Raw genomic sequence first — 16637 nt, forward strand, 5'->3', positions numbered from 1 at the left:
AGGGGGGTCCCCCTTACCCACGCAGTCGCAGCCTGGGCAGGGAGATGGCGTCCTGTGGCAGCAGTCCCACAGAGTCCAGCATGGGGCGCTCCAGTTCCCTTTCCCGAGGGGGGTGTCGGTCGGGGGCTGAGGAGGGGGCAACAGAGGGGGGTGAGGTCGTGCCCCTCCAGCTACCCAGCGACAGCACAGACCGCTCCCAGAACGTGTGGCAGTGGATCCTGGAGAGTGACCGGCAGGGCAAGCACCACAAACCCCACAGGTAGGGCAGTCTAGCCTCTCCACTTCCTGTTGTAGTCCTCTCCCAATGCCTCAGAACTACATTTCCCTTCACTTGTTTTCCTTTCATTGCAACTTATTTATTGTAGTCCTCTCAGTACATTTAAACACAATTTTCATCACTTTGTTTCACAATCACATCCTAAAGCCATTTTACATGCATGCAAAGTACATTTCCCAACATTCCCCACAATTGTCTCTTCCCGCTTCCTTCCATTCTCCATGCTGATTGGCTGTTTTTATCTTTGCCCAACAGTACCCAGAGCACTAAGAAGGCTTATGGCGGCGGAGCGGCGTCCAACCAGACACACACGTGGGGCGGCGGAGGTGCCATCGCTCATCTCCGTGCCCACCAGCCCGCCCATCCCTTCATCCAGGACCCGGCCATGCCCCCCCTGCCCCCGCCCAACACCCTGTCCCAGCTGGAGGAGGCCTGTCGCAGACTAGAGGAGGCCTCCGTCTCCAAACCCCCCAAACAGAGGTAGGAGCCGCACCCCGACCCGGACACACTACAAGGAAGATGTTGATACTTTCACTAAAACGTTGGTTCTAGTTTTCCCTGTAGACAGTGGAGTACATATTGACACTCCCATGCATTGATCAGTTGTTTTACTATACCAATGTGATTCCTACTGTGTTGAAACCTGTCTGTGGTTAGATAGTATATGTGTGATGCTGGAGACTGTACTACCACAGTGTACTGTAATAACGTTTGTCTATTGTTTTCTGTTCTCCCCACCAGACACTCTACATCCAGCCTCCAGAGAGAGAAGTGCCACCCTATGCCTGTCCAGAGCGGGCCCTGTCCAGCCTCATCCCCCCCTGGGCCCTGTCCAGTGCTGTCCCCCCTCAGCCCTGCACCCACCCCTGGTCCCGGCTCCAGCCCTGCTGCTTCTCTCCAAACAGAAGAGTACGCCTCTCATCTCTGCTCGTCTTCCTCCTCCTCATCTCTCTGCTCATCTTCCTCCTCATCTCGCTCCTCCTCCTCTGTTCACTAACATGATATTACATATGTGGAGGGAGGAAGATATGCATTCACACACACACACACACACACACACACGTCAAGTTCCAGAGAACAGGCCCTAGTTATCGTCCTCCTTCTGAAGTAACACTACAGAGCCTTGGACATGGCTGAAGGGGAGCAGAGAACACACACACACCTCTCTCCTCTTTCTAGACAGATGTTATCTACTCTCTAGTCAACCATCAGTCTTTTCTAGAATGAATTATTGTAGATCATATACCAGCCTTTACTCCTGCCCTGGTCCCCCTCCTCTCTTTCTGTGTAGCTATTGGCTACTACCCACCAAGCATGCTTGTTGTTTTATATGGGGGAAAGTAAGTCGGTGTTCACACCTCTCCTCTCTCCCCCTCAGACTGAGAGAGACCAACAGGCTGCAGCAGGTGACAACAGTCTGCCATGTTGCTCCAGCCATGGGTAGTGAGACAGAGGTAACCTACTTCTTCTGTGGTGAGGAGATCCCCTACCGGAGGCGGATGAACACACACAGCCTCACACTGGGACACTTTAAAGAACAGCTCCGCAAGAAGGGACACTACAGGTATGGAGAAGGGACACTACGGCACACATTCAATGCACGGACACACACACATTTATGCATACACAGTCTGACAATCTCACACACTAGGTCACTGTTATGACCAGCTTGGTAAGGACACACACACACACACACACACACACACACACACACACACACACACACACTAGAAAATCAGCCCCCCACAAAGTGTCTTCATAGCTCCATTAGTTTCCCAGATCTCCTCCCCAGCTGGTATTGAACCTTTATTTAACTAGGCAAGTCGGTTAAGAACAAATTCTTATTTACCATGACAGCCTAGGAACAGTGGGTTAACTGCCTTGTTCAGGTGCAGAACAACAGATTTGTACCTTGTCAGCTCAGGGATTCGATCCAGCAAGCTTTCAGTTTCTGGCCCAACACTCTAACCACTAGGCTACCCGCCTCTAACCACTAGGCTACCCGCCTCTAACCACTAGGCTACCCGCCTCTAACCACTAGGCTACCCGCCTCTAACCACTAGGCTGCTGCCCGCCTCTAACCGCTAGGCTGCTGCCCGCCTCTAACCGCTAGGCTGCTGCCCGCCTCTAACCGCTAGGCTGCTGCCCGCCTCTAACCGCTAGGCTGCTGCCCGCCTCTAACCGCTAGGCTGCTGCCCGCCTCTAACCGCTAGGCTGCTGCCTCCTCTAACCGCTAGGCTGCTACCCGCCTCTAACCGCTAGGCCGCTACCCGCCTCTAACCGCTAGGCCGCTACCCGCCTCTAACCGCTAGGCCGCTACCCGCCTCTAACCGCTAGGCCGCTACCCGCCTCTAACCGCTAGGCCGCCTCCCTCTAACCGCTAGGCCGCCTGCCTCTAACCGCCTGCCTCTAACCGCTAGGCTGCCTGCCGCCCCAGGTAGGGTATTTAGAAACTCTATCTCGACTTTATTCTGTTAGGCTGAATGCTCACATGAGTTGGAGTATTGACTTCATACTCTGTGTGTGTGTGTGTGTGGTGTAGATATGCCTGTGTTTGTGGTTAAAACGAAGGAAGAGGAGAGAATGAGAGATGGGTGGGGGAAGGGGGGGTTTGCAGGAAAGAGGAGAGGGAGGGAGAGAATTTGAAGTGAGGAGTGTTTTGGGTCCCATCTGGTATTGATTTCCATGGCGAGGCACACTTAATACGCACGTCTTTGAACCCGGCCCCTTTCATTTCAACCAACAAAGACTCACACACACGGCCAGCCGTGCAAATTCCTCACCGATGCTATCAGGCAGCCTGCTTTAAAGACATGCACGCTGTAGTAACACACACTGGAGCGCGTCAGCATCATACTACAGGTCCTCTTCACTAGGTGTATCCAACACAGTTTAGATGACAACTCTGTTCCAATGTGATCTGGATTACACGAATGGTATCAAGTCAAGCATTGGTTCATAACTAGTACAGAGGGGTATGATGGGAATGCATCACACATATTCAGTTTCTCTTTTAGGCCATGGAGCAAGGGAACACTAGGGCTGTAGCTCGGGTCCAGAGTTTTTCCTGGCCAGGTCATGTGAACCTAGGTCTAAGGCGTGAGAAGCATGGCTGCATAGTGGACATCCTCTCTCTTGTCTATGTAGTTGATTGTCTTGTCTTTCTCTCAAACCATCCAGGTTGTTAGAGGGGAGGATAGGGGGATTCAAAGCTTATGGTTTTAATAGCAGTAGCGGGGGGGAGAATGTGTGGCGTTGGGTCATTTGAACATGGCTTGCGTTCAACAAAGAACAGTACGACCAGGCCCTGCCAGACAATATTGCTGCCAGATGTTGCACACTGAAAATTCTGCCACATAAAACATGTTCCAATGGAAATAGTTCTCTCTCTCTCGTTCCCTCTTTGAGCAAATAAGATCCATGCTCCTTTGAAGTCTTTTGGAAATAAGTCTTTTGGAAGTCTTCTCAGAAATAAGGCTACAATTATCAGCGCGTCTTAGTTCTCTTTCATGTCCTCTTGTTTACCCAGTTCATACGCGTCTCGCCAGAGAACAATGGATTATTTCCCCAGTCAGAGATGTTATTCTGATTTAATAGAAGCTGTGTGAGACCCCGCTGCACCCCGTTTAGTGAACTCTTCCTGTGTTTCAAATGGAGACTGGTTTTTATTAGTGAACACCCTTTTGTGTGTGTTTGCGAAAACTTTTTTTGTTTGTTTTTTAAAATATGTTTTTCCTCATTTTTCCGAGCGTTGTTTGTATGACTTGGTCAGCCCGTCTCGTAAAACACTAGCTTTAGGAATTCCAGCACAACGTGCACCACCCCACACATGGGCAAAATGAGGCATTTTTCCATTACAGAGTTAATGGCTGAGGTATACAGCACTTACTCTTCCTCCCCCGCTGGTTCCTCTTCCTCTGAAAAGAAGGGAGGTAGGTTTGGGGGGTAAAGGGGGTCCTTAACAGGGCCAGTGTAGTCATCATGGCTGACAGGAAGAGGTACCCCCTCAGGTGGTTGGCTGCTTAGATCAGATGACCCCGCCCCCTCCCTGGCTGCCTACCGGGACCCTTCTACTGCGTCCTATAGAGCTCTCACAGAGGGAAGGGCCGTGACTAGGACAAAATATGATGTCAGGGTATATAACAGGCAGACTTGCAGGCACCCAAAATCTGAGCCTTCTTTAATTGAAGGGGTCCTTTCACTGAGGGCCTAATGATAACCAGTTAGTCAGGAGCTGGAGAAGCTCAGTACCAGGGCAGGACTGATGAAATGAGAGGAAACGGGTGGATTTTGAATTGGTCCGGACCCTCTTATATCCAATAAGCCCCTGTAGAACCAGAGACTATCAAAGACCACCCCTATAATACAGAAGCCATTGGTTCAGTCTGAGGGTTAGTTGAGCGTGAAGTGTTGTTGGTGCATTGTAGATCACAGGAGTTTCTCTCCTCCCCTCAAGAGTCCAAAGGGCTGGGGGAAGGCTAGCTCTTGACCTCTGACCTCAGTGGCCGTCTTCTCTGGCCCCTTGCACAATGGCCCCTTTATCTGGGGTAGGGGAGTAGGGCTTAATGAAGGAAAAGAGACGAGCACACAGTCTGAGGTTAAACCAGATCATATTGAATCCACATGACATTATCTTCATTATGTGTCTTGCTGAATATATGTATGTGTTGGATAGAATACTGTTCAATAGTACTGTTCCATGTATGTGTTGGATAGCGTACTGTTCAATAGTACTGTTCCTGTATGTGTTGGATAGAATACTGCTCAATAGTACTGTTCCTGTATGTGTTGGATAGCGTACTGTTCAATAGTACTGTTCCTGTATGTGTTGGATAGAATACTGCTCAATAGTACTGTTCCTGTATGTGTTGGATAGCGTACTGTTCAATAGTACTGTTCCATGTATGTGTTGGATAGAATACTGTTCAATAGTACTGTTCCTGTATGTGTTGGATAGCGTACTGTTCAATAGTACTGTTCCTGTATGTGTTGGATAGAATACTGCTCAATAGTACTGTTCCTGTATGTGTTGGATAGCGTACTGTTCCATGTATGTGTTGGATAGCATACTGTTCAATAGTACTCTTCCATGTATGTGTTGGATAGCGTACTGTTCAATAGTACTGTTCCTGTATGTGTTGGATAGAATACTGCTCAATAGTACTGTTCCTGTATGTGTTGGATAGCGTACTGCTCAATAGTACTGTTCCTGTATGTGTTGGATAGAATACTGCCCAATAGTACTGTTCCTGTATGTATTGGATAGCATATTGTTAAATAGTACTGTTCCATGTATGTATTGGATAGCATATTGTTCAATAGTACTGTTCCATGTATGTGTTGGATAGCGTATTGTTCAATAGTACTGTTCCATGTATGTGTTGGATAGCGTACTGTTCAATAGTACTGTTCCATGTATATATTGGATAGCGTACTGTTCAATAGTACTGTTCCATGTATGTGTTGGATAGCGTACTGTTCAATAGTACTGTTCCATGTATGTGTTGGATAGCATATTGTTCAATAGTACTGTTCCTGTATGTGTTGGATAGCATACTGTTCAATAGTACTGTTCCTGTATGTGTTGGATAGCGTACTGTTCCATGTATGTGTTGGATAGCATACTGTTCAATAGTACTGTTCCATGTATGTGTTGGATAGCATACTGTTCAATAGTACTGTTCCTGTATGTGTTGGATAGAATACTGTTCAATAGTACTGTTCCTGTATGTGTTGGATAGCGTACTGTTCAATAGTACTGTTCCATGTATGTGTTGGATAGCATACTGTTCAATAGTACTGTTCCATGTATGTGTTGGATAGCGTACTGTTCAATAGTACTGTTCCTGTATGTGTTGGATAGCGTACTGTTCAATAGTACTGTTCCATGTATGTGTTGGATAGCGTACTGTTCAATAGTACTATTCCATGTATGTGTTGGATAGCATACTGTTCAATAGTACTGTTCCTGTATGTGTTGGATAGCGTACTGTTCAATAGTACTGTTCCTGTATGTGTTGGATAGAATACTGTTCAATAGTACTGTTCCTGTATGTGTTGGATAGCGTACTGTTCCATGTATATGTTGGATAGCGTACTGTTCAATAGTACTATTCCATGTATGTGTTGGATAGCATACTGTTCAATAGTACTGTTCCTGTATGTGTTGGATAGCGTACTGTTCAATAGTACTGTTCCTGTATGTGTTGGATAGAATACTGTTCAATAGTACTGTTCCTGTATGTGTTGGATAGAATACTGTTCAATAGTACTGTTCCTGTATGTGTTGGATAGCGTACTGTTCCACGTATGTGTTGGATAGCGTACTGCTCAATAGTACTGTTCCTGTATGTGTTGGATAGAATACTGTTCAATAGTACTGTTCCTGTATGTGTTGGATAGAATACTGTTCAATAGTACTGTTCCTGTATGTGTTGGATAGCGTACTGCTCAATAGTACTGTTCCATGTATGTGTTGGATAGCGTACTGTTCAATCGTACTGTTCCATGTATGTGTTGGATAGCGTACTGTTCAATAGTACTGTTCCTGTATGTGTTGGATAGCGTACTGTTCAATAGTACTGTTCCTGTATGTGTTGGATAGCGTACTGTTCAATAGTACTGTTCCACGTATGTGTTGGATAGCGTACTGTTCCTGTATGTGTTGGATAGCGTACTGTTCAATAGTACTGTTCCTGTATGTGTTGGATAGCATACTGTTCAATAGTACTCTTCCATGTATGTGTTGGATAGCGTACTGTTCAATAGTACTGTTCCTGTATGTGTTGGATAGAATACTGCTCAATAGTACTGTTCCTGTATGTGTTGGATAGCGTACTGCTCAATAGTACTGTTCCTGTATGTGTTGGATAGCGTACTGTTCCATGTATGTGTTGGATAGCATACTGTTCAATAGTACTCTTCCATGTATGTGTTGGATAGCGTACTGTTCAATAGTACTGTTCCTGTATGTGTTGGATAGAATACTGCTCAATAGTACTGTTCCTGTATGTGTTGGATAGCGTACTGCTCAATAGTACTGTTCCTGTATGTGTTGGATAGAATACTGCCCAATAGTACTGTTCCTGTATGTATTGGATAGCATATTGTTAAATAGTACTGTTCCATGTATGTATTGGATAGCATATTGTTCAATAGTACTGTTCCATGTATGTGTTGGATAGCATATTGTTCAATAGTACTGTTCCATGTATGTGTTGGATAGCGTACTGTTCCATGTATGTGTTGGATAGAATACTGCTCAATAGTACTGTTCCTGTATGTGTTGGATAGCGTACTGCTCAATAGTACTGTTCCTGTATGTGTTGGATAGAATACTGCCCAATAGTACTGTTCCTGTATGTATTGGATAGCATATTGTTAAATAGTACTGTTCCATGTATGTATTGGATAGCATATTGTTCAATAGTACTGTTCCATGTATGTGTTGGATAGCATATTGTTCAATAGTACTGTTCCATGTATGTGTTGGATAGCATATTGTTCAATAGTACTGTTCCATGTATGTGTTGGATAGCGTACTGTTCCATGTATGTGTTGGATAGCGTACTGTTCAATAGTGCTGTTCCATGTATATATTGGATAGCATACTGTTCAATAGTACTGTTCCATGTATGTGTTGGATAGCGTACTGTTCAATAGTACTGTTCCTGTATGTGTTGGATAGAATACTGTTCAATAGTACTGTTCCATGTATGTGTTGGATAGCGTACTGTTCAATAGTACTGTTCCATGTATGTGTTGGATAGCGTACTGTTCAATAGTACTGTTCCTGTATGTGTTGGATAGCATATTGTTCAATAGTACTGTTCCATGTATATATTGGATAGCGTACTGTTCAATAGTACTGTTCCATGTATGTGTTGGATAGCATATTGTTCAATAGTACTGTTCCTGTATGTGTTGGATAGCATACTGTTCAATAGTACTGTTCCTGTATGTGTTGGATAGCGTACTGTTCCATGTATGTGTTGGATAGCATACTGTTCAATAGTACTGTTCCATGTATGTGTTGGATAGCATACTGTTCAATAGTACTGTTCCTGTATGTGTTGGATAGAATACTGTTCAATAGTACTGTTCCTGTATGTGTTGGATAGCGTACTGTTCAATAGTACTGTTCCATGTATGTGTTGGATAGCATACTGTTCAATAGTACTGTTCCTGTATGTGTTGGATAGCGTACTGTTCAATAGTACTGTTCCATGTATGTGTTGGATAGCGTACTGTTCAATAGTACTGTTCCTGTATGTGTTGGATAGCGTACTGTTCAATAGTACTGTTCCATGTATGTGTTGGATAGCGTACTGTTCAATAGTACTGTTCCTGTATGTGTTGGATAGCGTACTGTTCAATAGTACTGTTCCATGTATGTGTTGGATAGCGTACTGTTCAATAGTACTATTCCATGTATGTGTTGGATAGCATACTGTTCAATAGTACTGTTCCTGTATGTGTTGGATAGCGTACTGTTCCATGTATGTGTTGGATAGCATACTGTTCAATAGTACTGTTCCTGTATGTGTTGGATAGCGTACTGTTCAATAGTACTGTTCCATGTATGTGTTGGATAGCGTACTGTTCAATAGTACTATTCCATGTATGTGTTGGATAGCATACTGTTCAATAGTACTGTTCCTGTATGTGTTGGATAGCGTACTGTTCAATAGTACTGTTCCTGTATGTGTTGGATAGAATACTGTTCAATAGTACTGTTCCTGTATGTGTTGGATAGCGTACTGTTCCACGTATGTGTTGGATAGCGTACTGCTCAATAGTACTGTTCCTGTATGTGTTGGATAGAATACTGTTCAATAGTACTGTTCCTGTATGTGTTGGATAGAATACTGTTCAATAGTACTGTTCCTGTATGTGTTGGATAGCGTACTGTTCCATGTATGTGTTGGATAGCATACTGTTCAATAGTACTGTTCCTGTATGTGTTGGATAGCGTACTGCTCAATAGTACTGTTCCATGTATGTGTTGGATAGCGTACTGTTCAATCGTACTGTTCCATGTATGTGTTGGATAGCGTACTGTTCAATAGTACTGTACCTGTATGTGTTGGATAGCGTACTGTTCAATAGTACTGTTCCTGTATGTGTTGGATAGCGTACTGTTCAATAGTACTGTTCCACGTATGTGTTGGATAGCGTACTGTTCCTGTATGTGTTGGATAGCGTACTGTTCAATAGTACTGTTCCACGTATGTGTTGGATAGCGTACTGTTCAATAGTACTGTTCCTGTATGTGTTGGATAGCGTACTGTTCAATAGTACTGTTCCTGTATGTGTTGGATAGCGTACTGTTCAATAGTACTGTTCCTGTATGTGTTGGATAGCGTACTGTTCAATAGTACTGTTCCTGTATGTGTTGGATAGCGTACTGTTCAATAGTACTGTTCCTGTATGTGTTGGATAGAATACTGTTCAATAGTACTGTTCCTGTATGTGTTGGATAGCGTACTGTTCCACGTATGTGTTGGATAGCGTACTGCTCAATAGTACTGTTCCTGTATGTGTTGGATAGAATACTGTTCAATAGTACTGTTCCTGTATGTGTTGGATAGAATACTGTTCAATAGTACTGTTCCTGTATGTGTTGGATAGCGTACTGCTCAATAGTACTGTTCCATGTATGTGTTGGATAGCATACTGTTCAATCGTACTGTTCCATGTATGTGTTGGATAGCGTACTGTTCAATAGTACTGTTCCTGTATGTGTTGGATAGCTTACTGTTCAATAGTACTGTTCCTGTATGTGTTGGATAGCGTACTGTTCAATAGTACTGTTCCACGTATGTGTTGGATAGCGTACTGTTCAATAGTACTGTTCCTGTATGTGTTGGATAGCGTACTGTTCAATAGTACTGTTCCACGTATGTGTTGGATAGCGTACTGTTCAATAGTACTGTTCCTGTATGTGTTGGATAGCGTACTGTTCAATAGTACTGTTCCACGTATGTGTTGGATAGCGTACTGTTCAATAGTACTGTTCCTGTATGTGTTGGATAGCGTACTGTTCAATAGTACTGTTCCTGTATGTGTTGGATAGCGTACTGTTCAATAGTACTGTTCCTGTATGTGTTGGATAGCGTACTGTTCAATAGTACTGTTCCATGTATGTGTTGGATAGAATACTGTTCAATAGTACTGTTCCATGTATGTGTTGGATAGCGTACTGTTCAATAGTACTGTTCCATGTATGTGTTGGATAGCGTACTGTTCAATAGTACTGTTCCATGTATGTGTTGGATAGCGTACTGCTCAATAGTACTGTTCCTGTATGTGTTGGATAGAATACTGTTCAATAGTACTGTTCCATGTATGTGTTGGATAGAATACTGTTCAATAGTACTGTTCCATGTGTGTGTTGGATAGCGTACTGTTCAATAGTACTGTTCCATGTATGTGTTGGATAGCGTACTGTTCAGTAGTACTGTTCCATGTATGTGTTGGATAGCGTACTGTTCAATAGTACTGTTCCATGTATGTGTTGGATAGCATACTGTTCAATAGTACTGTTCCATGTATGTGTTGGATAGCATACTGTTCAATAGTACTGTTCCATGTATGTGTTCGATAGCGTGCTGTTCAATAGTACTGTTCCATGTATGTGTTGGATAGCGTACTGTTCAATAGTACTGTTCCATGTATGTGTTGGATAGCGTACTGTTCAATAGTACTGTTCCATGTATGTGTTGGATAGAATACCGTTCAGTAGTACTGTTCCTGTATGTGTTGGATAGCATACTGTTCAATAGTACTGTTCCATGTATGTGTTGGATAGCATACTGTTCAATAGTACTGTTCCATGTATGTGTTGGATAGCGTACCGTTCAATAGTACTGTTCCATGTATGTGTTGGATAGCGTACCGTTCAGTAGTACTGTTCCATGTATGTATTGGATAGCGTACTGTTCAATAGTACTGTTCCATGTATGTGTTGGATAGCGTACTGTTCAATAGTACTGTTCCATGTATGTGTTGGATAGCGTACTGTTCAATAGTACTGTTCCTGTATGTGTTGGATAGCGTACTGTTCAATAGTACTGTTCCATGTATGTGTTGGATAGCGTACTGTTCAATAGTACTGTTCCATGTATGTGTTGGATAGCGTACTGTTCAATAGTACTCTTCCTGTACGTGTTGGATGGCGTACTGTTCAATAGTACGTGTTGGATAGCGTACTGCTCAATAGTACTGTTCCTGTACGTGTTGGATGGCGTACTGTTCAATAGTATGTGTTGGATAGCGTACTGTTCCATGTAATCCAGGTCGTCTATGGTCTGGTTGTGTTGACTGTACAAATGATTGACCTGTTGTCACTAACCCCCTCTCTCACCTCCTGGGTTACAGGTACTACTTCAAGAGGGCCAGTGATGAGTTTAAGTGTGGAGCTGTGTTCGAGGAGGTGTTGGATGACAGCTCTGTTCTGCCCAGGTACCAGGGGAAGATCCTGGGCAAGGTGGAGAGGATGGACTGATACCTCTCCAGAAGTACCAGAGGAATATAGAACAGAAACACTCCATGGACACCTCACATCCCTGTTCCACCAGAGAGTCTTAAAGCTAAGGACTGATGACTGGAGATTCTATTGAAGAAGCTTGGCCAATGAAGGATGGAGAGAGGAGTAGCCATCAACACTCTGCTTTACAGAACTATTTAACAAAAACATCGTCGTCTTGGAGATGAAAGAGGAGAAAATGGTGGACTGTGGGTTGGGTTTGGATACGGGTGTTGGGTTTCAGGAACTATACGTGAATTGAATGACCACTGTCTGAGGGAGTAGGCGGGAACCTCTGATACCTGAGAGACTGCTAGAGGTGAAGGTTGAGAGGTGACAGTTGGGACTGGTGCCCTATCTGAGCCTGCCTCTACCAACAACCCTAGATGTATATGCAGATGGACATGTATAATGATTTATTGATAAATGTAAAGAGTTTATTCATTATTTATTGAAATGTCACTCCCCTCCCCATAGTCCTGTGGATGGACAAGCTGCTTGGAGAATTGGGAGATGTCATCTCCAATATTTCAAATGCAAAGTATTTAGTTTTCCTCCCTCCCCTTTCCTGCCTTGTCAACCAATCCTGTGGCAGAGGTTTCTGTTCTGATCAGTCAGTGACTTCCTGTACTAACTCCACAGTGTGGTGTAGCGCAGGTACCACAGCCCTGTAGTCTCATGTCTCAGTGCCTTTTTGTTGCCCAGGCTTTGCACAGGGAAAGAGCCCACACTTAGGACAACACTACCCCCGAACTGGCCCTAACCTGTCCCAGAGCACCAAGCTGCCCCAAATTGCAGAAACATGCTAACACAGGTTTCCACCTGTTAAAGACAAGCCCACCAAATGAATCTATACCAGCAAAGCTCAGCAGTTGTTTTGTGTATAGCCACCCCTCGTTCCTTGATGTCCAGGCTTCTGAGCAGAACTACCGATCTAGGGTGTATTCATTAGGCCTAACGGAAGAAAACTCACAAACAGGGACGGACTACCTTTCCTGGATCTGTCCAATAAGAAACGCACATTTTCATTTTGTTTAGCAAAACCGGTTCTGATACGTGTCCTAATGAGTACGACCATGTCTGCCTCCCCCCAAAAATGTTTTGTCCCCTCACAAATGTTAGTGGTATTTACGCCTCTGTGTTGAATTGACCGGTCTCTCCTGTGTGTCTTGTTAACCCTGCGTTGCCAGAGGAAGAGGTTATGATGCTAACACACACTACGATGCTGCGTCTCAAATGGCACCCTATTTCCTATGACCAGGGCAAAAGTAGTGCACTCCGTAGGTAATAGGGTGGCGTTTGAGAGGAAGCCGTAGTGTTTTACTGAGTACAGTAGCTGTGCCTACATGGATCCCTTTACCGTGTTACTACCCTGTTATCAGGGTATGTTACTCCCTTGGTTTTCACAAGGGGCTTATGTTCAAAAGAGATTTTATTACTATGCCTTTTTAGTATCTCCTTGTAATCATGTTTGTTTTATAATATTTTTCATGGCGCTTTTTGTTTTTGTTCCACTTGTATTAAAACTGTAAATGATGCATTCTATTCGATAGATCTCCATTGGAAAGACGCCTCGGTACTTTAATTAATGTAATTATTATTATAAAGAGATGTAGCCTTTATTAAAATGTTATATTTTTCAAATGAAATGAGAATGCTCTACTCTGCTTTTTTTCAAGTGTGTATGGGATCGTGTGTGTGTGTGTGTGTGTGTGTGTGTGTGTGTGTGTGTGTGTGTGTTCACACTTGTCTAACCAACTGGTGACCTGGTGTGTGTGTGGTCTTGTTTTTCTATCCTTGTGGGGACCTGAAATCCCCAAAAGCCGTTAGTGTTGGTTATTGGTTATTTTTTGGTATTTAAACAACTAATTTGACCAAAGTTGGTTCAATAATTTTTATTCAATATAGTTTTTTCTGTGAGCTCATTGTTCATATTTCCCTGCAGATTCTCTAGAGATAAATCCGTTCATGTCTGAACGGTGCGATGTAGTAGGGAGTTGTAGATTCCAGCAGGCCAGCGTTCTACATAGTTTTGTACAGAAAACGTGGTAATTAACTACAATGACCATAATCCAGTGCGCGCCTACTTGTCTGGTCTGTTTCTTTTATGCCTGCTGCATAAGAGACTGAAGAATGCGTGATCGAGGGATAGATGGAGTACTTGCTTCGATGCGCTATCTCTGCCTGAAAATACTAAGAACTACTAAAATAGTCATTTTTCCAGACAGTATAGGCAGCAGCTCTACAGAAATGAGATCACCTGGAACTAAATAGTCTTCAAATAAAACAAAATATTTGAAAGGAAAATGTGAATAACTTATTGTTAATAAGTAATTGGCAGTCACTGCCATCATGGGACTTCAATTATTTTATTAATTGTTTTATTCTATGGTACATCATTCAACCCACAATGAATAGTGCATTTAATCTTTAGAAAAATAATGAAAATCGTGGTAATTTTTTGATCACCAAACCGACCTCAAAAAGTACTAATCGCCCAGCACTAGTTTGCGCATGTCTACATGAAGATGATGGATTGTGGATGTACATCTTTGAATGACATTTGTCTACACGTTCCCTTTCCCAGTTCGACCTCTACCTCTGCCCAGGGAGGTGTGGGGGGTCCTGGGCAAGCCGGAGGGACCTCCTGGAGATAACTGGAGGATTATGCTGGGTACCCCTGAGCTCTCACACCGCTGTGGTGGGCTGCTGGAGCTCTCAGGACCCAGAGAGAAGTCTGTCATGTGTGTTCCTATTATCAGCTTTTAATATGCTCCCTGCTGGAAATGAATACACAGCTCTAATTTGATCACTAGAGCCCTTCTCTCTGTGTGTGTGTGTGTGTGTGTGTGTGTGTGTGTGTGTGTGTGTGTGTGTGTGTGTGTGTGTGTGTGTGTGTGTGTGTGTGTGTGCATTCCTGACATGAATACAATTTGTATTTTAATGAGTGGATTGTGGGGATATGATTTCTGACTGATTTATTTTCTCTAAACACTTTAGATTGGGCTATGATTGTCATCACATTGCACATCTGACATACCCATCAGCTAGGATGGTAGGCTTGTATTACTAGAGGCAGGCTTGTATTATTAGAGGATGATCACCACTTCCTCAACACATACTCCGTTCTCCTTCCTATGCATTCATTGGCTGAGAGCATTCCTTATACTGCCACCTTTCATATTGAAAGGGCATCACAATATTGTTAAAATACCATTTTCACCGCTTTCATCCGCAAAGGTTACTTAATACACTTGAAGGTCTTTTACCGTCTTCACAGGCAAGCTGCTGCATTCAGAGAGGCTCTATGGAGTCAAGACTCAGTGAACTGCTCTTTGTATGAAAGGCTATTTTGGATAGGGTCAATCTTTAAAAAGCCTGGACTAAGCTAGGTAACCTCCAAATTGCTTTTCAAAACTGTGGCTACTTTGGAATACGGTAGCTATTCAATATGGAGGGCAGCTGGCATATTGAATCATTGAAACCTGCTGTGGGAAGTTTTATGGAGCACATTGGAGGATAGTTCCTGTGATGGTGTTTTTCTTTCAAACATAAGACATGCATGCTTCATTCCTTAACCCAACACCCAAATCTGTTCAATCAGAAGGTCATATAGCCATTTCAACCAGATCATCATCCTCCTCTTCCTCCTCCATCTCCTCTTCTTCTTCATCCTCCTCATCCTCCTCCATCTCCTCCTCATTCTCCTCCATCTCTTCTTCCTCCTTCGTCTCCTCCACCTCCTCCTCCATCTCTTCCTCCTCCGCCTCCTCTTCCTCATCCTCCTCTTCTCATCATCATCCATCTAATCAACACATTTGTTTGCATTTACATTCTTCCCTTACATTCTCCCATACTGTGCTTGATTCCCTGTCCATGGGAATGAGTAGTGACAGTGATCATTATCACTGGAGCACTGGGTGTTTCTTACCATTACACATTCATAATGACTTGGCCAGCCTATCTGATATCTCTCTGTCTCCTGAGCCCGGACTGTCCACATCTCTCTCTCTCTCTCTCTGTTGTTATTCCTCCACAGATACCCAGCATCTGCTAATCTGCTCCTTGTGTTGCCTGTCACAGGAGAGATCAAAGACTTTTGGCACGACAACAGTACTAAACAGGAAGTGAGGCCTCGATAACAGAAATGGTATTGTCGTCATAGAGACAAACGGGGCTGCCTAAAAACACGCCACTTCAATACCGCTATGACCGGAAGTGACTTTCCGTAGCAGGTTAGGAGAGCATTTTTGCCAACCCTTTTCCTAACCTTAACCTAATTCTCCTAACCTGCTACGTTAATTTTCCTAACCTGCTGCGTAAATTCTCATAATCTGCGACAAAAAAAACACATTCCAGTGGTAGCTGTATCGAAGTGGCGTTTTTATAGGGAATCTCAGACAAACATCGTTTCAACAGTGAAGGTCTTCATCAGGTGGTCCATAAAGGACAGTAGAGAAAGCACATCGCAAAGTTCAACACAATATTTGAAAGCACAACACAACATTACAAAGCACAACACAGTAGAACACAGCCCAGCCCAGTAGAACACAGCCCAGCCCAGTAGAACACAGCCCAGACCAGTAGAACACAGCTCAGCCCAGTAGTGAGATGAGAAACAGTTCTGCTCACTGTCTTTCATCACCATCCTCAACCCCCTTCTCTCCCCAACCAACTCCCTCCTCCCTCCACCATTCCCCACCTCAGACGGATGTGAGGGAGTGAGACCCCCAATTTGGCTCCTGAACCCCGTCATTTTGTGTCTGCCTGAGTTGTGCTCTGAGTCTGCAGATCAGCGCTCCACTCAGGCATCTCCCTAGACGACCGTGGGAC

The 16637-nt window shown here is 43.9% G+C and overlaps 1 protein-coding gene across 1 annotated transcript in view; it reads left to right on the forward strand.

The window, feature by feature from the left end:
* The window catches only part of LOC106601775 (axin-2), a 28860-nt gene extending 15407 nt beyond the window's left edge, over positions 1–13453 (forward strand). The window contains exons 6-10 of the mRNA XM_045715507.2: positions 1–259; positions 533–757; positions 1019–1186; positions 1656–1841; positions 11657–13453. The exon at positions 1–259 is cut by the window's left edge and continues 460 nt beyond it. Of these exons, the coding sequence (XP_045571463.1) occupies positions 1–259; positions 533–757; positions 1019–1186; positions 1656–1841; positions 11657–11783 (965 nt within the window). The 3' untranslated portion in view covers positions 11784–13453. The remainder of the gene's footprint in view (positions 260–532; positions 758–1018; positions 1187–1655; positions 1842–11656) is intronic.
* Positions 13454–16637: the final 3184 nt, after the last annotated feature.

This window comes from Salmo salar, chromosome 03 (genome assembly GCF_965601325.2).
Source record: "Salmo salar chromosome 03, fSalSal1, whole genome shotgun sequence".
In the NCBI taxonomy this organism is placed as follows: domain Eukaryota; kingdom Metazoa; phylum Chordata; class Actinopteri; order Salmoniformes; family Salmonidae; genus Salmo; species Salmo salar.